Source organism: Heloderma suspectum, chromosome 5 (assembly GCF_057233095.1).
Source record: "Heloderma suspectum isolate Gila_16-S chromosome 5, 16-S_ref, whole genome shotgun sequence".
NCBI classification, from domain to species: domain Eukaryota; kingdom Metazoa; phylum Chordata; class Lepidosauria; order Squamata; family Helodermatidae; genus Heloderma; species Heloderma suspectum.
The window spans coordinates 163,595,683-163,622,355 of record NC_139462.1 but is presented as its reverse complement, the minus strand read 5'-3'; the positions used below and the strand labels follow the sequence as shown (position 1 = coordinate 163,622,355).

The window sequence follows — 26,673 nt, the reverse complement described above, 5'->3', positions numbered from 1 at the left end:
CTTTTACCTCCCCCCGCCCCCCCCTTTAGAACGTGGGCGCTCCCTCCCTATCAGGAAGCCGTCGGGCTTTGCCTCTCTCCAGCTCCTCGCTCTGCGCATGCCCTCGTCCCTTGACAGGGGAAGCGAGGTGAGGAAAAGCGACAGAGGGAGGGCGGCGGCGGCGGCCGCAGATCAAATCAGCTGAGCTCGTCCCGTGACACACGCTGGGCAGTGGCGGCGGCTGCGCGTGCGCGCCCAGGGTGGCTTCCCTGCCCGAGCGAAGATGGCGGCCTCCAGAGCCAGCCTCTGAGGGAGGCGAGGGAGTTACAGCTGTAGCGGCTGCAGCCCAGCCGGGGAGAACCCGCTCGGCGGCGCCTGAAGCGGCTCCGGGCGCTGCTGCTGACTCGTGGCGTTTCTTTGCAGCGCAAGGTTTGGGGAGGCTGGTCAGCGCCGCTCTCCCTCCAGGTAAATAGGTGGGATTGCCCCCCAGGGGGAGGCTGAGGGGAAAGCGCCGCGCCTTTGCTAGCAGTGGGGGTGGGAAGGGGAAGCCGCAGCGGGTGGGGATAGCCTTCCCACATTATCAGCTGATCCGGTGATTTTCTCCCCCCTCCCCATTGATTCATCACACACACACGCCCATTACAAGCACTCGCCCGCCCCTGGCTTGGAGGTGGGGAAAGGCAGGTATCGCCCCTCCGCTGGCCTTCTTTCTCCTACCCTTGGCTCAGGAGGCTGTAGCTTAGCTTGCAAAATCCCTGCTGTTGTTTTTGTTTTCTGTGCTCAAAGCGACAGGGGGGAAGTGGGCTATATGCACTTTTAACATGTTAATTATTATGTTTTAAGCATAAAAGCATGCATGTTCCAGGCATGCATCCATAGATGCATGTTGGATTGAGACCGAGTCTGGGATGCTTTTCTCCTAGCTGCCCCTGCCCTGTTAGGTTGGCTCAAACCCTTTCTGGAAACTTTCACGCCTATTATGCAGACTGACGGTTAAAGTATCTCTGCCATGTTCTGTTCTTACACAGCATATGCATACCCTATCATGGAAGAGATGGTCACAGAAATGACTTAACTGGTTCGGTTGGCTTAAACCTTTAACTTCAAAGCATGTTGGCATTTATCTTAGAAATGTGCTAGAATATGTGCTTGGAAATGTGCAGAGCAATGTGAATTCTTCTGTATGTTTCTGGTTTTGCATTGATGATGAATGGAATGTTTGCACAATAGCTTCTGAATTTCAAGATGCTGTTATTGAGAAACACATATTCTCTTTAATTCTAGATGGCAGTTCCTTTTTGTCCACTATGTGCTTTGGGTCCTGGGCTGCTTCTGTAAGCTTATGTGAATGGCATTTTATGTCATTCACCAGAAAGGAGGGATTTTTTTTCCTACTAGGAAATAGTAGAACTTCTCTTTAAGAAGAGAATCTGTTTAAGAGCTGCTGTTCTCACACTGAGAGCCAGAATGGAAAAATAAACTTTATAATAGACTTTAAGTAAGGTGTTAATGTATGTGCCTATCTCTGGCATGGAGGAGATTGCACTAAGAACCCTAAAGAAATTCTGGAATGTTTTGTCTTGGCCTTGTGGATAATTTGAAATTGAATTTTTACGGGCATGAGGAGGACTTGAGTGAATGTTTTTCCACTTGCCATCATTTAATCATTTACACCCCGAAGTGTACTGCATTTTGTTTTTAGTCCTTGTAACTTTTAGCTGTAACTTGTGCATTTTTCTAAAAAGTCCCCTCTCCCCATTGCTAATTTCTATGGTGAGGATGGGAAACAAGCATATTATCTGTAGAAATTAGGCTATTTGAATAGTGGTAGGCAGTGACTTGTAATTTTACACAATTTCACAGATACAATTTCATGAATATGCATGTTTGTTTTCCTGGGAAAGCATACCAGTTAACAAGTAAGATGTATAACACTAAGCACAGTAAGTTCTGAACACTGGATATTGATAAGCCAGATCTTCCTTATGTATGCTCTGACTTGAAGTTATCAGTTAGAGTAACAGCTTTGTGGTGTTGATATTTAGTTCAAGGACAGGAGAGCAGATGCAACTTGCTCAAAATGTTAGCTTTTCTACTAGTAACAATTTTTCTTGATATTAGTGGAAGGTTGTAACAGCCCAAGTTTTAGCATCTTGGAAGCTTTTGATATCCATGCTTTTGTAATGTGCAGTGCAATCCTATACATGTTTTCTAAGAAGTATGCCCCATTGAGTACAATAGGACTCACTCCCAGATAAGAATGTGTAGGATTGCAGCCTGAAACGTAAGTTCCTTTGGAATAAATATGTGAACAAATACAAGTGAGGGAATATTTTCATAATGGATTTTATAGATTTTTCTCTAATTTCTCAGCGTTGGTTTGTAGTTTAGGGAGACAAATGCTACACTTTGTGAAGAGCAATAATTCTTTATTGATATTCAAACTATTTAAATCAATAGAAACATGATAACATCAATAGAAACTTGTTTTACATGACATTTGCGACTTGGTAGTGAACAGATTGTTCATTCTGGGATGATATTTGAAAATTGTTTTTTATTTTGTTTAAACAAAGCTGATCTTGATCCCTTTCAAAATTCCTCACCAATACAACATGCACAGAGCACAAGTCAATGAAGACAATTTAGGCTGAATTCTATGCATGTTTAGACTGCAAAAAGTCCTATAACTTCCAGTATTCCCCACCCACTGTGGCTGGCAGGGGAATGCTGGGATTTGCAGCGCTTTCTTCGGTCTTTTGTTGTTCAGTGGTATCCGACTCTTCGTGACCCCATGGACCATAGCACGCCAGGCCTTCCTGTCCTGCGCTCTCTCCTGGAGCATGCTCAAGTCCATATTCATTTCATCGGTGATGTGATCTAGCCATCTCATCCTCTGCTGTCCCCTTCTCCTTTTGCCTTCAATCTTTCCCAGCATCAGGGTCTTTTCCAGAGAGTTTTCGCATTCTTTGGTCTAAGAGCATGCATTTATTTTGCCCTTCAACAGAACTTTCCAGTGTGGTTTACAAAAACAAGATAAAATATATAAATAGAATAAGTTAGGTGTACCCGAGAGCAGTTCTGTCCATGTCTACTCAGAAGTAAGGCCCCCTTAAGTTCAATACCCAGGTTAAGTGGGTATAGGATTTTAGCCTAAATCTTGTTAGCTTGAAGTGAATGGCATAAGTGGTAAACTGCTTAAATGTTAAAACTGAACTCCTTGATCATGCCCACTAAGTTTTCTCTCGTCCTGTATTTCTTGGCTTTTAAATGAAGCCTGCAAAAACACTGCACACCTGCAAATTAGTAAAGATGACTGTTAAAAAGATGTAGCTACTCACTTAAGAGTGTAACTCTACTATTTCAGGTTTGTGCCAAACTAAATAGTCCCTTTTTGGATCATAGGGAGCTTATATCCAGTAAAAACTTTGGTAGGATTCAGAAGTCATAATTTATATTACAGTTGTTTAATCTGGAATCTTGAAGAATATCTGTGAAATTCACATAATAGAATGTAGACATACCACATTTTTTTCTTGTGAGAGATAAATATACTGCTCTTCTGTGATACTTTGAATTAGAGAACAACAAGTAGTCTTGTGGCACCTTAAAAATGAACAAATGTATTAAAACATATGCCAGGGTCCCCCCCCTTTTTAGACCTGTGAGCACATGGGAATTTGAGAAACTGCTATGGGCAGCACCACAAAGTGCCTCCCATGGAGGATGTGGCTCGTCATATAACGGCTGCTGTGGGGGCCTGGCTGGTCAAGAGGTGGCAGGGGGAGAAATAGTAAGGCTAGAGGCTGGGAGGAGGAAATAGAAATAGTTGCCTCCTGGCCTGCCGAATCTTCTTCTGTCCACACACAGGCCTTACCCCCAGCGCTCTCTTTCTCCACTTCCAGCCTTTGTTGTTGTTGTTCAGTCGTTAAGTCGTGTCCGACTCTTCATGACCCCATGCACGCCAGGCCTTCCGGTCCTCTGCTGTCTCCCGGAGTGTGCTCAAGTTCATATTCATTGCGTCGGTGATGCTATCTAGCCATCTCATCCTCTGCCGTCTCCTTCCCCTTTTGCCTTCAATCTTTCCCAGCATCAGGGTCTTTTCCAGTGACTTTTCTCTTTGCATTAGGTGGCCAAAATATTTGAGCTTCAGCTTCAGTATCTGTCCTTCCAATGAGCAGTCAGGGCTGATTTCCTTTAGGATGGATTGATTTGACCTCCTTGCTGTCCAGGGGACTCATAAGAGTCTTCTCCAGCACCACAATTCGAAAGCATCGATTCTTTGGCGCTCAGCCTTCCTTATAGTCCAGCTCTCACAACCATACATTACTACTGGGAAAACCATAGCTTTGATTATATGAACCTTTGTCGACAGGGTGATGTCTCAGCTTCTCACTATGCTGTCTAGGTTTGCCATAGCTTTCCTCCCAAGGAGCAAGCGTCTTTTAATTTCATGGCTACAGTCACCGTCTGCGGTGATCTTGGAGCCCAAGAAAATAAAATTTGTCACTGCTTCCATTTCTTCCCCTTCTATATGCCAGGAAGTGATGGGGCCAGATGCCATAATCTTAGTTTTTTTAATGTTGAGTTTCAAACCAGCTTTTGCACTCTCCACTTTTACCCTCAACAAGAGGCTCTTTAGATCCTCTTCGCTTTCTGCCATTAGGGTGGTATCATCTGCGTATCTGAGGTTGTTGATAATTCTCCCGGCAATCTTAATTCCGACCTGTGATTCATCCAACCCGGCGTTTCTCATGATGTACTCTGCATATAAGTTAAATAAGCAGGGTGACAATATACAGCCTTGTCGTACTCCTTTCCCAATTTTGAACCAATCGGTTGTTCCGTGTCCGGTTCTTACTGTTGCTTCTTGTCCCTCGTCCAGGTTTCTCAGGAGACAGGTAAGGTGGTCTGGTACCCCCATCTCTTTCAGAATTTGCCAGAGTTTGTTGTGATCCACACAAAGGCTTTAGCGTAGTCAATGAAGCAGAAATAGACATTTTTCTGGAATTCTCTTGCTTTCTCCATGATCCAGCGAATGTTGGCGATTTGATCTCTAGTTCCTCTGCCTCTTCTAAACCCAGCTTGTACTTCCGGTAGTTCTCGGTTCACATGCTGCTGAAGCCTAGCTTGTAGGATTTTGAGCATCACCTTGCTGGCATGTGAAATGAGCGCAATTGTACGGTAGTTTGAACACTCTTTGGCATTGCCCTTCTTTGGAATTGGAATGTAAACTGATCTTTTCCAGTCTTGTGGCCACTGTTGAGTGTTCCAAATTTGTTGGCATATTGAATGCAGCACTTTAACAGCATCATCTTTTAGGATTTTAAATAGCTCAGCTGGAATACTGTCATTTCCACTAGCTTTGTTGTTAGTAATGCTTCCTAAGGCCCACTTGACTTCACTCTCTAGGATGTCCAGCTCCAGTTCAGTGACCGCGCTATCATGGCTATCAAGGACATTCAGAACTTTCCTGTATAGTTCTTCTTTGTATTCTTTCCACCTCTTCTTAGTCTCATCTGCTTCTGTTAGGTCCCTGCCTTCTTTGTCCTTTATCATGCCTGTCTTTGCACAAAACATTCCCTTGAGATCTCCGATTTTCTTGAAAAGATCTCTAGTCTTTCCCATTCTGTTGTTTTCCTCAATTTCTTTGCATGTTCATTTAAGAAGGCCATCTTGTCTCTCCTTGAAATTCTCTGGAAATCTGCATTCAGTTGGATATATCTTCCCCTTTCTCACTTGCTTTTCGCTTCCCTTCTTTCCTCAGCTACTTGTAAAGCCTCATCAGACAGCCACTTTGCTTTCTTGCATTTCTTCTTCTTTGGGATGGATTGAGTTGCTGCCTCCTGAACTATGTTATGGACCTCTGTCCATAGTTTCTCAGGCACTCTGTATCATGTCTAATCCCTCAAATCTATTCGTCACCTCCACTGTATATTCATAAGGGATATGATTTAGGTCATACCTGAATGGTTTAGTGGTTTTCCCTACGTTCTTCAATTGAAGCCAAAATTTTGCAACAAGAAGCTCATGATCTGAGCCACAGTCAGCTCCAGGTCTCGTTTTTACTGACTGTATAGAGCTTCTCCATCTTTGGCTATAAAGTACATAATCAATGTGGTTTCGATACTGACCATCTGGTGATGTCCATGTGTAGAGTCGCCTCTTGTGCTGTTGGAAAAGAGTGATGCTATGATCAGCGTGTTGTCTTGGCAAAACTTTATTAGCCTTTGTCCTGCTTCATTTTGTACACCAAGGCCATGCTTGCCTGTTATCCTGATTATTTCTTGACGTCCTACTTTAGCGTTCCAATCCCCTATGATGAAGAGGACATCTTTTTTTGGTGTTAGTTCTAGAAGGTGTTGTAGGTCTTCATAGAACCGATCAACCTCAGCTTCTTCAGCCTCAGGGGTTGGGGCATAGACTTGAATTACTGTGATGTTGAATGGTTTGCCTTGGAGTCGTACTGAGATCCTTCTATTGTTTTTAAGATTGTACCCCAGTACTGCTTTTCCCACCCTTTTGTTGACTATGAGTGCTACTCCATTTCTTCTAAGGGATTCTTGCCCACAGTAGTAGATATGATGGTCACCTGAATTAAATTCGCCCATGCCTGTCCATTTTAGTTCGCTGATTCCCAAGATGTCGATGTTCAATCTTGCCATCTCATGTTTGACCACCTCCAGCTTACCTTGATTCATTGACCTTACATTCCAGGTTCCTAAACAATATTGTTCTTTACAGCATCGGATTTTCTTTTCACCACCAGACACATCCACAGCTGAGTGTCCTTTCGGCTTTGGCCCAGCCGCTTCACTCTTTCTGGCGCATGGAAATTCTCTCTGCTCTTTCCCATTAGTATATTGGACACCTTCCGACCTGAGGGGCTCATTTTCCGGCGTCATATCTTTTAGCCTTGTAATACATTCCATGGGGTTTTCTTGGCAAGAATATTGGGGTGGGTTGCCATTTCCTTCTCCAGTGGACCACATTTTGTCAGAACTCTCCACCATGACCTGTCTGTCTTGGGTGGCCGTGCACCATAGCTTATGGTTTCGATGAGTTAGGCAAGCCCCTTCGCCACAACAAGGCAGTGATCCATGAAGGGGGACAGTGATCCATGAAGGGGATCCAGCCTTTACCCTCACTATTTCTCTCCCTCAGCCCCTTTCCTTGCTATTTCTCATCCTTCCTAGTCCCTTGCTGCCTTCTTTCTCCCCCTTCCTAGTCCCCTAGCCTTGCTCTTGCTCTCCCATTCACCCCTTTATCTTGGTGTTTCTCTCCACTAGCCTTGCTGTTTCTCTTCCCTCTATGCCTTTGCCATGCTTTTCTTCTTGCCCGCTGAACAGCTGATTAGCAGCAGGTTCAGGAACAGGAAGGAGGACCTGGTGCCCTAATGATTTTCAGTTTTTTTTTGTTTTGTTTTTTTAAGGGAGCAGGTTGCAAAGAGCTCTGTGGGTGCTGCATTTGGGATCCCTGATATATGCTTTCAGGGAAGCCTACTTAATCAGATGCATGAAGTGTTTCCTGAGTTACAAGTATCTATATATGTGGTGGTGGTGTGTGTGTGTGTGTGTGTGTGTCTGTTGTGAACAGTGAGGTCAGAGGGAAATGAATGCAGAAAGTACAGACAGTGATAATTACCTTAATTACCTAATAATGGCCATTCACAAAACAGTTGTTGGGTGATAACAGTCCTTGCATTGATGAGCTAATCAAGACATGTAGTGTGATTTAAAAAAAAAAAAAATCCTTGTCCCTGTTCAAGACACAGGAGGTAGAGTTGAACCCCTTGATGAATTGTAGTTCAGCTGTTTTGCATTGCACTCTGTCATTGAAGTTCCTTTGTTCAAGATATAAAGGGGAAAAGTCATGTTGGAGATAGTGGTATTAAGCTTCCCCACAGTGAGAATGCAGTAATTGCATGTTGTCTGTGGTTACTGTTAACAATGAAATTGTATGAACTGGGGCATAATTGAATAGACCAGCTCCATTAGTACAGCATTGCACTCAAATGGCCTAGTGAGAGAAGCTGCACAGTACAACAGAATTTCAGGATAGACAGGAGTCATTGTATGTGAATGCTTTCTTCCTTTTTTCATATAAGCTGTGTGCAATTACAGCTCCTTACCTAGTTATATGGGTTACTCTTCTTCCATATAGTAGCTGGTTTGTTACAGCTTTTTGATTTTTGGCCTTTGAAAGGGCTATTTGAGATGATAAGTCTCATTTACCAATTGATTGTCTTAAAAATTGGAAACGGAACACTTCCGTACAGTTACTTAGATTAGTAGGTCATTGCATTAGCTGTGTTTTGTTTGTAGGAAAGGTATATATCTCATTATGACAAGCAGTCATAATTAGTTCCTTACAAGCAGTTTACAATTAAGTCCTTATTTTAAAATCGTAAGATACGTAGTCAGAGTCTGATGGCTTAGGTTTTGAATTAAAGTTTCATCCGGCAGGAACTTCAAATTGAAACTAATTTTACATTGCTCCCTTGAGTGATTTCCTAACCAGAAAGATAATATATAAATACATAAAGTGCTAGTTTTGAGCTTTAAACCCATCATGACTTGAAGCCAGGGTACTGGAAGGATTGGCTCCCTCCTCAGGCTCCTGCCAATACTTTCGGGTAATCAGAGGTCTTTTTCCAGGTTTCTCTGCCATCTGAGGTACAGTGAGTGGTTACTGGGGAAAGTGTATTTTCAGTGATGATGCCCTGGCTTTGAAACACTTTCCCCAGAGAGGCTCCCCAGGTGTTTACTCTGATGTCTTTTCAGCACTAGGCAAATAGCTTCTTATTTTCATAGAATCATAGAACAGTAGGGTTGGAAGGGGCCTACAAGGCCATCGAGTCCAACCCCCTGCTCAGTGCAGGAATCCAGGTCAGAGCATCCCTGACAGATGGCTGTCCAGTCTCGTCTTGAACGCCTCCAGTGTGGGAGAGCCCACCACCTCCCTAGGTAATTGGTTCCATTGCTGTATTGCTTTAACAGTCAGGATGTTTTTCCTGATGTTCAGCCGGAATCTGGCTTCCTGTAACTTGAGCCCATGATTCCGTGTCCTGCACTCTGGGATGATCAAGAAGAGATCCTGGCCTTCCTCTCTGTGACAACCTTTCAAGTACTTGAAGAGTGCTATCATATCTCCCCTCACTCTTCTCAATGCCAAACCTGCCCAGTTCTTTCAGTCTCTCTTCATAGGGCTTTGTTTCCAGTCCCCTGATCATCTTTGTTGCCCTCCTCTGAACCCTCTCCAGTTTGTCTGCATCCTTCTTAAAGTGTGGTGCCCAGAACTGGACACAGTACTCCAGATGAGACCTAACCAGTGCTGAGTAGAGGGGAACTAGTACTTCCCGGGATTTGGAAGCTATGTTTCTATTAATGCAGCCCAAAATAGCATTTGCCTTTTTTGCAGCCACATCACATTGTTGGCTCATATTCATCTTGTGATCGACAACAATTCCAAGATCCTTCTCGCTTGTCGTGTTGTTGAGCCACGTATCCCCCATCTTGTAACTGTGCATTTGGTTTCTTTTTCCTAGGTGCAGAACTTAGCATTTATCCCTATTAAATGTCATTCTGTTTTCTGCCCAGCACTCCAGTCTATCCAGATGACTTTGAATTTTGTTTCTGTCTTCCAAAGTATTAGCTATCCCATCCAATTTGGTGTCATCTGCAAATTGATCAGCATTCCCTGCACCTCCTCCTCCAAGTCATTAATAAAAATGTTGAAGAGCACTGGGCCCAGGATTGAGCCCTGTGGTACCCCACTTGTTACCTCTCCCCAGTATGAGAAGGTCCCATTGATAAGCACTCTTTGAGTCTGATTCTGTAGCCAACTGTGGATCCACCGGATCATTGTTTCATCTAGCCCACTTTGAACTAGTTTGCTCATCAGGATATCATGGGGCGCTTTGCCGAAAGCTTTGCTGAAGTCGAGGTATATGATGTCTACAGCATTCCCACGGTCCACAAGGGAGGTGACTTGATCAAAAAATGAGATCAGATTCGTCTGGCAGGACTTTTTTTTTTTTTTTTTGACAAATCCATGTTGGCTTCGAGTCATCACGGCATTGTTGTCAAGGTGCTTCCAGATGGATTGCTTTATCATCTGCTCCAGAATTTTCCCAGGGATTGATGTCAGACTGACTGGTCTGTAGTTCCCAGGTTCCTCCTTTTTACCCTTTTTGAAGATAGGGATCACATTAGCCCTCTTCCAGTAATCTGGCACTTCCCCCGTCCTCCATGATTTCTCAAAGAGAATAGACAGCGGTTCTGAGAGTTCTTCTGCCAGTTCCTTTATTACTCTAAGATGCAGTTCATCTGACCCTGGAGATTTGAACTCATTCAAAGTAATTAGGTGTTCCTTGATCATATGCCTACGATCTCAAGCTGCACTCCTGCCCCTTCAGCCTGTACTTCGCCTTTGCCAGGGGGGTCATAGACCCTCTTTTGGGAGAAGACTGAGCCAAAGTAGGAATTGGGCACCTCTGCCTTTTCTTTGTCATCTGTTATCGTTTTGCCATCCGTATTTAATAGCTGAACCACCATTTCTTTCCTCAGCCTTTTACTATGCACGTAGCTGAAGAAAGCCTTTCTGTTGTTTTTAGCATCCCTCGCTAACCTCAGCTTGTTCTCAGCTTTAGCCTTCCTGACACCATCCCCGCAATTCTGTGTTACCTGCCTGTACTCTTCCTTTGTTGCTTGACCTTCTTTCCACTTCCTATATGTGTCCTTTTTTGTTCTCAGGTGATTGTGCCTTTAGAATTTCCTTGTTTAAAAGCTCCCACCCATCTTGGACTCCTTTTCTCGTTGGCGTCGCTTGCCATGGGACCTTAGTGATCATTGTTCTGAGTTTACTAAAATCAGCTTTCCTAAAATCCAGGGTACGCATTTGACTACACTCGGCTTTTGCTTCCCTTAGAACCAAGAACTCAAGTACAACATGGTTGCTTTCCTCCAGAGTTCCTGTAACTGCTACTTTATCCACTAAGTCATCTCTGTTGGTTAGGATCAAGTCAAGGATAGCCGATCCTCTAGTTCCTTCCTCTACTTTCTGTAGGAGGAAGTTATCTGCCACACAAGTCAGGAATTTCCTGGAGGGGCCATGTTTTGCAGAATTTATCTCCCAACAAATATTGGGGAAATTGAAGTCCCCCATTACTACTACGTCATGCTTCCTTAAAACATTGGCTATTTGCTTTTCAAAAGTTTCATCCTTGTCTTCTCCTTGATTGGGTGGCTGGTAGTAGACTCCGACCACCAGGTTCCTTTTATTCTTTGCTCCATTTATTTTGATCCAGATGCTCTCGATGGGGCTATCAAGCTCATCCTCCTGTATTTCTGTGCAGAGATATGTATTTTTCACATACAGTGCAACATACACCTCCCTTTCTGTTCTTTTGGAACAAGTTATATCCTTCAAGTGCTGTATTCCAGTCATGAGAGTCATCCCACCAAGTCTCAGTTATACTTATCAAGTCACAATTTCCCTTCTGTATGAAGAGTTCAAGTTCGTTCTGTTTGTTTCCCATACTCTGGGCATTAGTATATAGACATCGAAGACCATGTGCTTCATAGTCTGGCTTTCTTCCTACATGTGTCTGAAGACCATTATTGGGTGCTATCAGAGCTGTTCTTTCCGTTGCAGTACATGAGCCTACAGCCATTGTTACCCCCAACTTCACATCTCCCTTCCCCGTAGGATTCAGTTTAAAGCCCTCCTGATGAAGATCTTCATGCTGTGGCCAAACACATTCTTCCCATCCTTTGTGAGGTGCAACCCGTCCCTTGCCAACAGCCCATCTTCCAGGAAGTATAGCCTGTGGTCCCAGAATCCAAATATCTCTCGTCGGCACCACCTTCGTAGCCAGTCATTCACCCGGAGTATTTTTCGTTCCCTTTCTATCCCTCTTCTAACTACTGGAAGGATGGATGAGAAAACTATCTGGGCCCCAAAGTTCTTGAGTTTCCTTCCCAGAGCTTCAAAGTCTGACGTGATTTCTTCGTAGCTCCGCTTGGCGGTATCATTTGCTGTTATTATTTCTATGTACTAATTTCATTGTGATTTTTAATACTTCATTGTACGCTACCCTGATGATGTAGCTGAAGGGCAAGGAATACATTTCAATAATGATTTTCACAAACCAGTAGCAATGCAGTAGGCTTAATTTATGTACTTGCCTGAGAGTACATCTTTATTCAACAGTATTTGAGTGAGGATGCTTAAAGCACAAGACAAACTTTAGTAAACAAGGGGTTGGATCTACATTTAGGCACTTGCAACTGGGCTGGCAGAAGCAGACTTCCCTGCCCTTTCCTCCCCATGGAAGCCACTCTAGCCCCCACCCCCCAATGCTACACAGAGGGGCAGGGGACCCTGGCAAATGGGGTGTGAGGACGAGGAGGGATCCCTAAAAATCTGGCAAGGGACTTTCCATGAATGGAGCCTTCAATGCACAGAGGCAAATTTTCAGTCCTACCCGATATGTTTATATAGTACAGCAATACTTAGAAGTTAACATTTTGGTTAAAAGTTCATAATCATGCATGCTCTTCATCCCCACCTTATCAATGCAAGCTGTAAATGAGACTCTAGAGATTCATTTGAGGTTATACTTCCTATGTATGCCTGGTAAATATGCTATTTAGGCTAACTCCGCTATCCAATTCAGCAGTTTTTTCTCCATATCTCACTATGTTGGTGCATACTGCCTACAGCACTTAAAAAAAAAATTGTTGGTAATACTAGAAATCATTCCTGTATTGATACATATGCATTAACGGGTTTAATATAAAGCATGGTCCTCCAAAGGCATCCACGAAACTCTCCGCTGTCTGCTCCCTTCAAAACTGTATTTTTAATAAAAACCTAGAAAAACCTTAGGGTGCCAGGGCCTCCTTCCTGTTCCTGAATCTTCCAGTGATCAGCTGCTCCTTCTCTCCCCTTTACCTCTTTGTACTCTCATCTCTCTCTTGCTATTTGTTCTTCGTCCCAGCCCCTAGTCTTGTTCTTTTTTTCTCCCTTTCCTACCCCTTCTCTTGTTCTCAGCACACACACACCTTCCCTGGCTGGGGCTCTGATGGCAGAGGAGGAGGTAGGAGTGCCAGGTGGCTAACAGAGTGGCTGAGCCTGGGGTCGAGGTAGGGAAAAGGTTTCCTTTCCTTTTGGGGCTGGGGAAAGGTGTGTAAATATAGCTTACTCAGAAGTAATTCCCACTGGGCTCCATGTAAGCATGCATAGGATTACAACCTTAAATGGGTATTTTGTTGTGCTTCTGTGGGGTCAAATATGTGGACTGGGTTTGGAGCCAGTGTGGTGTAGTGGTGAGAGTGTTGGGACTGAGATCCAGGGTTCTAGTCCCAACTCGGCCATGGAAGCTCACTGGGTGACTTTGGGCCAGTCACAGACTCTCAGCCCAACCTGCCTCACAGGGTTGTTGTTGTGAGGATAAAACAGAGAGGAGTAGGAGGAGGATAATGTAAGCCGCCTTGGGTTCCTTGCAAGAGGAAAAAAGGCGGGATATAAATGCAATAAATAAATAAAAAGTTCAGATCCTTCATCTGCTTGTACTCAGTTTCTTAAGCGAATTACTTGTCTTTTGACTAGCCAGGCCCCCATGGCAGCCATTATGTAACTAGCCACATCCTCCATTGGAGTCATCTTGTGATGGTGCCCACAGCAGTTTCGCAAATTCCCAAATGTGCCCATAGGTCCAAAAAAGTTGGGAACAGTTGTTACAATGTGTTTGCAATTCAGTATAACAAGGAAGCAGGTGATGGTGTCAGTGGCTTAGACAAGGAGGCAGATGCTGACAAGTGGTTTCTGCTTTTCTTTGCAGTTATGTTTGTTTTGTTCATAGTAGCTGTGCCGTTTCTTACTATTACGAAGATAGCAGTTTGTCGATGTGTTGGCTACCAGGATTTTAAGGTGTAGGTATATTCGAAAGCAAGAAATTGCAAGTAGATAAATAGGTACCGCCTCGGCGGGAAAGGTAACAGCGTTCCATGCACCTCGGTGTTCAGTCATGCCGGCCACATGACCACGGAAGCGTCTTTGGACAGCGCTGGCTCTTCGGCTTAGAAACGGGGATGAGCACCGCACCCTAGAGTCGGACACGACTGGTTGGGGACACCTTTACCTTTTTTTTTTATATATGCTTATAGGGGAAAGAAGAAAACTGCTTAAATGGGGAATTTTAAAAGTAGAAAGGAGAAACTAGAAATTTTAAGCAGGAGGTAGGTTCTGTAGTGTGCCATTGTAACTAGGATGGGACTGAATTTTATGTAGCCTCAGAAGTCATCCCTCTAATTCAGTGATTTTCAAACTTTCTATTTTCAGGTAACCTTTCCACATCACCTTCTTTGCAAAGGAGTCCTTTTATGTTCGTCATGGCACCCTGGTGCAGAAAGTGGTGGGGGATGTTCTAGGGAACTTGCTCAGTTCATTCTGAGTACTGGCCCAGATGTCTGGGGCCTTAACCACTGGCCTGCATGAACTGAGTGTGACCAAGGACAAACCCAGCATTCTCCTGTATCTGGAGATTGCAGAGGAAGATTGGAAATGGAGGTCAAGCTCTCTTTTTAGAAAACCTGTCCGTTGTTGTTGATCTTCTCATTGAAAAAGATAAGCTCCAACGGACCACCAGGGTCTCCTGGAGTGCAGCTTGAAAACCACTCCTCTGATGACATTAAACTACAGTCCTGCCAGTAGCACGCAATAGGCAAATTAAATAATACAACTTTGCATTGTAGGGAAAGTTATACATTGGAAAATGAGTAGAAATCTGTACATATAATTGTTCAATGTTTAAATATACCTCTGCAGATATGACTGCTAGGTGCTCCTTATTGGCATTGCATAATTTTGTAAATGCCCTGGAAACGCTTAATGAAGGGCAGTATATGAATTCATACAATAAAAAATGCAATGTTTTGGGTCTTAGTAGACCATTAAGTGCACTATTTTGAGGCTCCTCGGTAATGCTGGCACCCTTTCTATGACTGCTATTGCACCAGACACTCAAAATTTCAATTCTTGTAGGATACACAACAATCCTGTGTTGATGTCAACCAGTAGGTAAATAATGAATTCAGCCTAAATCTAAGTACAAGCTAAAGCAGAATAAAAACAGCCATGATTTATTGACTTCACATAGTTACATACTGACACATGGCAGCTGATATTTCAATGTTTGCTAAAACTAATATTTCAGTAGCTATGAAAAGGAGAATGAGTAGCACTTGATCGTTGTAAATATAGGACACCAAGGGTTGGATCCAATGGTGTCCTTCTGCAGGCAGCCCAGGCCTGCTGGTGGCAGTGTGCATGCGGCTCCTACTGCTGGCGGCCAAGATGTAGCGTTTCCAGGAGCAAGCACCTAGATGAGCAGAAACGCTTGCTTCCGGAAGGGGTGTGAACTGCCCCTTCCAGGAACAAGCAGTTCCGCTCATCTCAGCACTTGCCCCCAGAAGCGCTACATTGCGGCTGCCAGCCATAGGGGTTGTATGCATGTGCCACCACCACTGGCAGTCCTGGGCCTCCCACAGAAGGACACAGTTGGATTCTACCCCAAAGTGAAATGTTTAGCAAGAATCTGATGTAAAGAGCTGCAAGATGGTAACAGAAGAGATACCAGAACTCAGATCATTGTCGGGTGGATATGTTTCCATGGCTGTATTTTAGGTTTTACAACTTAAAGAAAATTAATTGGATATTATGTTAGTATTTGTTATTGGATGGCTCTCTGGCTTAATAGCATTAGGAAGAAAATTGGGCCAGTCATTTAAAATTGATGGAAGGTCATTATATTCTCCATGCCTGACAATGGTTATACTGCAAAGCTTGACTGGCTATTTCCAAATGAGATTCCAAATGAGAACAATAAATAAAAGCAATGGAGAATACAGCATCTTAGAAGTAAGCTGCTTGTGGTAGTTTTGCCTGGTCTAGTGCTGAGAAAAGATAGTATGGAAAAGTTGAAACTTGTCTGACTACAGAATGTATATCCAACACTGGTTCCTTAAGTAACTTAGGGCACAATCCTATGCATGTTCAGACAGAAAAAAGTCCTACAACTCCCAGCATTCCTCAGCCAGCTCTGATGGCTAGGGGATGCTGGGAGTTGTAGCACGCTTTTTCTGTCTAAACATGCATAGGATTGCACCGTTAATGATTTATTCCTGTATCAAATATATTCCTTACAGCCTCTCTTTTCCTAAGCAGTGTGCTTGTTTAACTCTTTCTCTTTCCTTCCCTCCTCTCCAGGTTCTTGCATAAATAGTACGTCACTTACATATACTGGGATTTATACTCACTGTAACTGCTAAAGAATCTGATCAAACCCACACTTGCCCTAGTTTATGGGCCTAAGCGAGTCAAGTTTGTAAATAGATGGAATTTGAATGTGAAAATCTTGACTAGAGCTGGCTTCTCTTTTGATAACATTTGAGAGTATAATTTTATTTTTTTCTGGAAAACAAAAAGGTGCGGTAGTGATTGAAGCTTTGTTCATTCACAAAGTAATGATAGTAATGATTGGTCTAGTGTACATAATCAGCAGAATGAGGTGCTAGAATAGAGCTGGTGTAGATGATGTGCTGCCTATTGGCACCAATGCCTCTGGATATATGGACCCAGCTATAACTGTTCAGTAAATGGATGTGAGAACAGTCCTGAACTACATATCTCTTAGTTGGCTATTTATAATGTTTTGAAGTATAAACAACCCCTTTAGCAAATAATCTGCATTACATATTCTATCTTGTGTACAGAATGTATTGGTGTTCAGTAACAGAATATGTTAAAGCTAATAACTTTTATTAATGCAGACTTATATTGTTACAGGTTTGGGCAGAAAATGAATATAATTAGGGAAAATAAAGATTTGGCCTGTTTCTACACAACAAAGCATTCATGGAGGGGAAAGTAAGTAGCCTGGCTTATTTTATTCTCCAGTGTGGGGGTAATTGCGCTATATTACAGCCTGTCTGGTATCCAACTGTGAACAATCAAATTGCTCGATTAAAATTTCTTTGGACTAGAATACTCTAATCATCCTACAGTTTTCTTATGAATATTCATGAGTCATAATTTCTTGAAGGGTAGCCATATTAGTCTGTTGCAACCAAAACAACAAAGAGTCTTGTGGCATCTTAAAGATGATCACATTTATTATGGCATAAGGTTTCATGGACACTGCCCACTGCATCAGATGCTTGAAGTGTTAACCTCAAAATAGGAGATTTATATAACATGCTGGGGGTGGGGGATGTAAACCATGTAGTCAGAGGGAATTGAAATGCAAAATGTACAGATAGTGATAATTACCATAACAGATGCCATTGACAACACATTATTGGTTGATAACACAGACATCAGTGCAATGGTGAGCAGATTACATATGCAGTGTGATAAAAAACAACTTTTGTCATTCAAATGACAGGAAATGGAGTTGAACCAGTTGATGAATTATACTTCATCAATTTTACATTGATACCTGTCTTTGAAATTCTATTTTCAAGAATGGTCACCTTAAGGTCATTGACAAAGTGTCCTAGGAGGTTGAAGTGTTGATATAAGTATCACTCTTGAATTAGATACACAGCCTGCTTTCGTGTAGAAATATGTTTTAATTGATTTCTTAGACTGCATGACCATCACCTGAAACTATGTTGTTGAATGGTCACTTAGATATTTATGAACTAGAGAAGTGGCGATCCTATACACTAAGAGCAAGCTTATCCTCTGGGTGTGGATCCTTGTGTAACCAGAATGGTGCTATCTGTGCTCAAGAGGTATCTGCGGGCTTGGGGGAAATGCAAAGTTTGCATAAGTGCAAAAAAAGAAAGAAGAAAACCTCCTGAGGAAGAAAATTCCCAAAACAGCACAGTGAGGAACTGAGCATGGTCAGTGGGCACAGAATTCTTGCTGGCTGTTGGGGGGGGTGGCAGTGGGAAGCAAAAATGGAAAGGAGTATCCTGAAAGAAGACATGATTGGCTGGCTATGTTGAACAGGAAGGAGCATTCCACACTACATGTTATGCATATGTAATTTGAATTGTGGTGTTGCAGTGATGCAGCAGCTTGTCCAGGCCACTTAAATGCTTATTTGCTATTAGAGCAAATTATGTATGTTCTATAGAACAGGTTTAGGCCACCTGGTGCACTCCAGATGTTTTGGGCTATAATGTCTGACCATTGGCCATGCTCCCTGGGGCTCATGGGTGTTGTACAAAAGATCTGGAGTGCATCAAGTTGCTTAGCTCTGCTATGGAAATATGCCCAGTTGGACAGAGGGAAGGATATACTTTTCCTTACCTCAAATACTGGACAGTCATGTTGTTGATTCATATGGAAAAGCTATATGAGGATTCATGGTTTATTTGTAAAACAAATGTAACTTCCTCTACAGTATCAGTTTTCTGATACTGTAATTCTTGGTAATGTCTGGTTTCTGGTTTCTTTCTCTGATGTACTTTTGTGACATTGGTTTGGCCACAATCAGTTATTTTGTTATATCAAGTGGTATATAAATATTATTAATTAATAAAATAAATAACTGAGTACTACAGCTTCCCAAACCACTCCTTCTTTGATTTAGATATTGATTTTTTTTAATCTCCAAAACAATTTATCTTTCATGTGCTTCCCCTTCTCCTCCATTCACATAACTGTGGTTTAAAATAAACTCTACTTTATTAAACAAGCCAGCAAAACAAGACAGGATTTATTGTTGGCTTGTTTAGCAATTGATTATACTTTTAAACCATGATTCCTGGTTTTATGTAACAACAAGCCAGGAATCTGCTAAAGTGACTTCTGGTATATTCCTCCTTCCAGTCACCCAGGAAGAGAAAGGATGGGGGAGCGCATGAGTCTGAGGCTTTATTTGTGTTCCTTTCTGTTTGTGCACATAGTACTAAAACATTGTTTAGCATTACATACCAACACTCCCATTGTCATAATGCTTCTCCTCCCATATCCAAGTTTTGCTTTAAATTCATTTTAACTGTTTAATTAATTGGCCTTTAATTGTTTCATATATGTTATGTGTTACTGTTGATTTATAACTTTATCTAAGATGACAGTTGGGACATTCTGAAAAAAAAAGTTAACTTTAGGAACATGTTTGCTTATTTTGCCACTTAATTAAAGACATAAATTAACAGTTTAATTCTTATAAAGTTTAGCAGATTTGTTTCTTTGCTAGCTAAATACTTAATTAGACTCTTCTGACCACGGATGAGATTACATCTCTTAACTGCTGCTTTGATTGCCTGTGATATCTTTAAACCAATTATTTCCATTTTGGTCATACTGAATTCTGTAGCCAAGTTATTAACTTAACCGATTTTACTAATTTATTTCATTGATAGGACAGAATTTTATATATGTATTAACTACTGTAGTGTCAGTGCAGAAACTTTTAAAAATTAAAATTTTCTAAAATTAAAAATTTTCTTTTCAATTTTTTTTTTTTAAATTTTAAAAATCCTGGCTTTTTTTCACTCCAGATCTTCAGATGTTTGGTTTATTTCTTACTTGTATTGCTAAATATGGCAGAGGTGCAGAAATGGGACATACCTGCCTAATATCTCTGTGTAATAAGGCTTTATCTGTTTAAGTTAAATTCAGAAATGCAGTGTTGCATATGTACATATGACTCTACGTTCTGTCAAAACTTTTTTCAGCCTCCAAAAGAATTCAGATTTTCTACTTCTTACCATGATCGCATTACATTTAGGATTCTGTAATGGTAAATCTGATGAATAGTATTCAGGCCTAATTGCCAAAGTAAGTAATTTGTTTCACTCTGGAGGTGCACAGTGCCAGGAAATCAATAATGCCTCAACATTATTTAACATGTTACACTTTTCCAACTGAGGAGGAAACTCAAAGTTGATTCCACTCTCTTGTAAAACATACAGGTACATGTGCTTGCACACACCATATTAATAGAATTTAAAAAATACAAAATAGCACACTCAAGTAGAGATTAACTTTGTCAGCCAGCAGTAAATTCCAGTCAGTTCAGAAAGCCACCCCAAATAATTATCTTCACTTTCAGTATCTAGTTCTATCTTTACATAATTCCTAAGGAACGAAGGTGTACAAAGTATATTTAAAATCAATTCTTACTTTCACATGCAGCTTAGATGAAATGTATAGTATCTATAATATGAAATGAAATAAGATGAAATGTTTAAATCTGTTTATGAATATATGTTTACATAAATGAATTAGGGTTGCTGGATCAAAAGTTACATAGTACTTGTATACAGTTTACAGTCTCAGTTTGGATTTTCTTATAAGCGCAAATAAGACTGGTAGGCCTTGTTTGATCATCAGAACAGATTCTCTCCCCCCCGCCAACATCTTTGCGTATTCTGTACCACTCCACAGCTTCTTCAAACAGCTACTTTGAGAGTTTGTTCCCCATATATTGCATTTAAATGAAACCATTGAGCTCCATCACAGGCAGTATGTCCTTATGTCATTCTGTTTGAATACATCAGGATTAATTTTCCATGCCGTATTTTTCCATATTGCTAGAAACTCCCATTTCACACAATTTGCAGAAGCTGTAATGGTTAAGAGTGCTCAATCACTGGAAAAAGAACTACCACCACATAGTATCTCCAAATGAATATTGAAAACAAAAGTGTCACTTGCATATACGTACACAGCCCAGTAAATGCAATAGTGACCTGTAATGTACAAAAAAATTATTTGTACAGTTCTTTATTGGAGCTTGAGGTGAGTACTTATACATCTTGTTTCTTGTTATGTTTATAGGTATAAACGAGTATTTTCAGTTGGGACTCATGCCATCACAACGTACAATCCTAACATATTAGAAGTTACAAATCAGGTAATGGCAAATACATAGTGTCTTATGGCAAATGCTGTTGGGGGGTGGGGGAGAGATCAGATCAGAGGACTAGTGTCAGTTGCAAGAATTAATGAAGAACAACTAAAGACTTGGCCAGTTTATATTCTATGGTGTATTACTCATTACTTAACCAATGAATACCCTTCAACTGCGCTATCATATGCTCAGTTGGGAGTCATAACAGTATATTTTCCCACCCTTTTAGTGCACACTTCTGAGCAAAAATGAGGATTTTAATCTGTATTAGTGAATATGAAATTGGGGAGTAGTGTGTATTATTGTGGAATAGAGGAGTGGTTTTTACATATTTTGGGGATTAGGTAATGAAAGATAGCTGTTGGCAGCAGTTACGCTGCTATTTGCTTTATACTTGTATAGGCTCCAAATGCTTTGCAGGTTATATTTGCAGGGAAGAATAAAATTAAGTTAGCTAGAGTAATTCTTCAGTTTTCTTGTCTTCATATTGGGTTGCTTAACATCCGTGCTTGGCGACTATTATTATTAAGGAGACAGAAATCTGAAGGACTGCAGACGTAATCACAATGTGTCGCTCTTAAATCTCTGATCTCCTTATTTCATTTGGAACTTAATGCCTTCTCATTACTGATCACTTTTCTTTGGTGCCATGACTTTACGGAACAAATGGCCAATATGATATCCCTAGGGCTGCTGATGTCAGAAGGCCTAAAGTGCATAAAATGAAAAGATTGTGAATCTTGTTTAGAATTTGGCAGGTTGTACTGGATACCCAGGCACTTAGGTCATAATTATCACAAGGCATAACTGAGATTTTACTTTGCTTGTTTATGTGTATCTTGTGATTTTAGAGTTGGTGAAAGGCTAACTGAGACCTATAAACTTCAGAATAGGTATATGCATCTAGTGTTGGGAGTATGGGACAGAGTGGGGATTCGTTTGGTGTATGTCGCATCCTGCCGACTAATGCTTTATCTACCTGGCTAGAGGTCCTGCTGCAGAAGTCTTTCACCAGCATTTTCAGAGACAGCAATAGTCCCCTATTTTCAGTATTTTAACAGATTGACTTCTAAAGCTAGCAGTCTAACCTCTCTTGTTGGCCACATACCACATGTAGGATATTGAGATAGAATTTAAGATATAATTTATGGGAAACAAACAAGTAGAAACCTATCATAAGGCAATAAAATACTTTCTAATACTTCTTGTTGGTTTAGGAATTCATGTTTTTATTATGATAAAATGGAATATTCTCTGACTCTGATCTTTTGGTTTAGTGGCCTTATGGAGATATCTGTAGCATCAGCCCTGTTGGAAAAGGACAAGGAACAGAATTCAGCCTAACATTTCGAAAAGGGAGTGGGAAAAAGTCTGAAACACTTAAGTTTTCTACAGAACACAGAACAGAACTCCTTACAGAAGCCCTGGTAGGAACCTTCTGATTAAATACCAGGATTCTCTGTTACTTTGCACATTCTGTTGCTAACTGTACTAAAATGAGAAATGTACATTTTCTGCTGAATGGTATGTACTACATTAAACATTTAATCTACTTGGCATTTTTAATTGACAGCAACTTCCAGGACAACAGTTACATCCCACCAACTATGGTTTGGATCCTGACTTCAGTGTTGGGGCCAAAGAAGCATCAGCAAAAGCAAAATAGCTACTTAGCACTGCTCTGTAAACACTGAAGAGTTTGCACAGAACATTGAATTTAGTTTGGCTTTTCTCATGCAGTGCTCTAGTACAACCTTACCCAACCTGGCACCCTCCAGATCTGTTGGACGATGTCCCATAATCCCCAGCCAGGATGGCCATTGGCTATGCTGGGTTGGAATGATGGGAATTGTAGTCAACACATCTGGAGGGCACCAAGTTGGGGAAGACAGCTCTTGTATAACATGTAATGGGAGGTTCCTTACATGAGTTCAGTGGCACCTGTGGATCCAACTCAGTGTGCCTAAATGCAAGGAAGCATGCAAGAGATACATGTATTGTAGATAATTCAAACATGTTGTTGCAATTACCATTGATTCTTTTTTTTTTCTCCTTCCGTCTCAGAGATTCAGAACTGATTTTGCTGAAGGAAAAATCACAGGAAGGGTAAATATTTATCATCGCAGTCAATCAGTTAATCCTACTCATTAATTAGAAGTTTTGGTTTCCCTCCAAAAGACTTTTGGAGGTCACTTTGCTGGAGCTGGTGAAGACTTTTTACCCCTCATCAAATTGGCCAGCAAATATGTTGCTTGTGTTTCCTGTATGCTAAGCACAACTCCCTTGCCTGAAGACTGCAGAAGGTGGGTGGGTAAAGACACTCTGGTTTCTGTTACCAGCCAGAGGAACCGGGCCCAAAGGGAAGCTTCACCTCTCTCTCCCAGGTAGAACACCATGATTAAGTGAAGACCAGTCTGGCCCCAACCATTGGCCAGCGAATGAACAGCTGCAGAGAGCTTGCTTTGTCCCTCTCTGCCTGCCGGAAATAACTGCTCTGACTATCAGTTGCCCTGGGACTTCAGTAGTGAGGGAAAAGATTGTTCTGGACTGTCACCAGCAGGAAAACTAAGGGTAGCCTTTGTATTGTTTCAGTGTGTTGTAAATTGCATTCAGGATCATTGGATCAAAAAGGTGGGATTTAATTATTAAAGTAACTGTCTTGTTATTTATTCATATTCATTCATTTATTACATTTCTATACTGCCCACTAGCCAAAGCTTCCTGGGTAGTTTCAAAGATTAAAAACCTGAAAAATGTTATTGTACATAATATAAAAACCACTTATATACAAACATGTAAACAAACAGTGTGTGCGCACACACACACTCACCACAACCAACAATAAGAAATTCCAGGACCTTATCATATGCTCCCAAATGCCTGAGAGTACAGGAAGGTCTTAAAAGATGGGCCTCACTGGGGCGATTGTTCCATAATCAGGGAGCCACCAAAGAGAAGGCTCTCTCCGTTGTTGCCACCTTCTGAGCCTCCCTCGCAGGACCCCCTCAGATGATAAGCATAGTATCCGAGCCTGATACAAGGTGCTGGTTTTAACCTATAAAGCCTTACACGGCTTGGGACCACAGTACCTGACGGAGCGCCTCTCCCGACTCGAACCTACCCATGCATTACACTCAACATCTAAGGCCCTCCTCCAGCTGCCTACACCAAGGGAAGCTTGGAAGACGGTGACAAGGGAAAGGCCTTCTTGGTGGTGGCCCCCAAATTGTGGAATGATCTCCCCAGTGAGGCCCACCTGGCCCCAACATTGTTATCTTTTTGGAGCCAGGTTAAGACCTTTCTCTTCTCCCAGGCATTTGGCAGCATATGTTAAGTTTTAATCGATCCTGGAATGTCTTATGGCTATGGTTGTTTATTTTTGAGATTGTTTGTTTGAAGTTGTTTTAGATATGTTTCTTTTGTGCATATTGTCTGTTCATGTGTTTTGTATGTAAATGGTTTTTAATCTCTGTATACTGTATTTTTAATGTGTTTAATCTTTGTAAACCGCCCAGAGAGCTTTGGCTATTGGTTGGTATAGAAATGTAGTAAATAATAATAATGAAGTATACAGGTAGGTTCAGGCCAGGAGAGGTATTGCAGTCATCAGGTATTGCAGTTCTGAGCTGTGTAAGGCTTTATACGTCAAAACCAGCACTTAAATTGATCACAGTAATGTTCAGGCAGCCAGTGCAAGTGGGTCAGAATCAGTGTTATGTGTTAGGACCTTCTGGTCTGCATTATCAATTTGGTTTCCATATTTTGCACAAGCTTCATTCACCATCTGAACCATCTTCAAAAGCAGCCTCACGTAGAGTACATTGCAGTAATCTAACTTGGAGGTTATCAGAGCATAAGAGTACTGAAGCCAGGTTATCCCTGTCCAGAGAGAGGCATAGCTGGGCTACCAATTGAAGTTGGTAGAAGGCACTCCGTGCCATTGAGGCCACCTGAGTCTCAAATGGAAAAGGAGAACCCACAAGTTTTGAACTTGCTTCTTCAGAGCCAGTGCAACCCCATCCGGAACAGGTTGAACACCATCCATCTCGTCAGAAGAGCCACCCACTAACAGCATCTTGGTCTTGTCTGGAATGAGTTTCAGTGTATTAGCTCTTATCCAGCCCATTGTTGCAACCAGGCACTGATCTAGCTCATCCAGAGCCTCACCTGATGAAGATGAAAAGGAGAACAGCTTGCATGCCATCAGCATACTGACCCCACTCAACAGTTTCTTGTAGATGTTAAATAGCATGGGGGACAAAAATGACCCCTGCAGAATCCCATACATGAGAATGCATGGGCCCAAGCAATATTCACTGAGCACCACCTTCCAGAGCCAACCATCCAAGCAGGAGTGAAGCTACCTCCCCCTCCCAACTTAGACAATTGTGCCAGAAGGATACCATGGTTGATGATGTTGAAAGCTGCCGAGAGATCCAGGAGAATCAACAAGCTCACGCTTCCCCTGTCTCTCTCCCAACATAGGTCATCATACAGGGAGACCAAGGCTCTTTTCATGCGAAAGCCTAGCCTGAACCCTGACTGAAATAGGACCAGATAATCTGTCTTATCTAAGAACATCTGGAGCTGGTTGGCAACCACCTACTCAAGGGCCTTGCCCAGGAAAGGACCGTTTGCCACCAGCCTAAAGTTATTGAGGTCTTCTGGGTCCAGGGTGGATTTCTTCAGGTAGTCTGGGACCGTTCCCTCTTGCAAGGAGGCATTGATCCTGGCCCAGCTGGCTGTTCCCTCTCTGACAGGTTTTAGAAGTGAAGAGGGGCAAGGATCCAGTACAGAAGTGGTTACATGAACCTGTCAGTGTCCTTGACCTGTACCAACTGAAACGCATCCAAGAAAACTGGGCAAGGCTGTACTTTGCATACCTGACCTGATTCACCTGCTGTAACATTGTAGTGTAAGTCCTGGTGGATGCAGGAGATTTGAACTGCCTTGCAAGTGTATCACAGTGGGTCTGTGATGGATCCACAACCTCCTTAGGCTCGGCATGTAATAAGCCTTGGATGACTCTGAAAAGCTCCCCTGGGCGGCATATAGAGGAGTCAGTATATTCTTTGCTGCTCTCACTGCTCCTGAATATACCTGACCATATGCACACACCAACCTTCAATTGCATCCACTAGGAGTTTTTCTCCATCTGCACTCAGGTAGTCTATTTTGTTTCATCGCTCTCAGTTTTGGAGAATACTACAGAGCCATACGAGCTCTATTCTGGAGTGGGCGCTCCAGTGTCAACCACCTTGGGTAATTTCTGTACTGCACAGATCTACCAGGTTTTCGACAGTAGAGCCAGCTGTATCGGCCGGAACCATCCTCAGAGCCCTTTGGAAACCAGCTCAATCCATTAGTCTTTGGGGGTGGACCATCTTAACAGGTTCTCCCCCCACCCTTGCAGAGGTGAGAAGCTGCCATAAGTTTAAACCTCAGCAGACGATCTGACCATGAAAAAGGGGCTAATTCGAAGGCCCCCACCATCAGATCACCATTTATATGGCCAACTGAAAAAAACAAGTCTAGAGTATGCCCCACTACGTATGGTTTCCTTTTTGTATGCTGCTCTTTTCTTGAAGCATTATCAGAATAATCTGGGCCAATCTACTAGAGATGCTTTGTGTTAGAGGTTCCAGCTCCAGTTTGTGATATTGGACTGAGCTCTTTTCTGCCCTGCTGCTGGCATGACAAACCATACACCAAATGAAATTAAAACAATAGGTTTTGTGAACACTAGTAGCACCGTAGCATTGCAATCTAGAATAGCATTACAATCTTGTCATGGTAAGGGATGTATAAGACTGAGTTCA

The 26,673-nt window shown here is 42.1% G+C and overlaps 1 protein-coding gene across 2 annotated transcripts in view; it reads left to right on the top strand.

Annotated features, from left to right (window-relative positions):
* Positions 1-250: 250 nt before the first annotated feature.
* Positions 251-26,673, top strand: part of DNAJC13 (DnaJ heat shock protein family (Hsp40) member C13) — a 77,756-nt gene continuing 51,333 nt past the window's right edge. For both annotated transcript variants that reach the window (XM_084858165.1, XM_084858164.1), the window contains exons 1-5: positions 251-444; positions 16,831-16,911; positions 20,782-20,857; positions 22,132-22,281; positions 22,919-22,960. In XM_084858165.1, the coding sequence (XP_084714291.1) occupies positions 16,844-16,911; positions 20,782-20,857; positions 22,132-22,281; positions 22,919-22,960 (336 nt within the window). In that variant the 5' untranslated portion in view covers positions 251-444; positions 16,831-16,843. The remainder of the gene's footprint in view (positions 445-16,830; positions 16,912-20,781; positions 20,858-22,131; positions 22,282-22,918; positions 22,961-26,673) is intronic.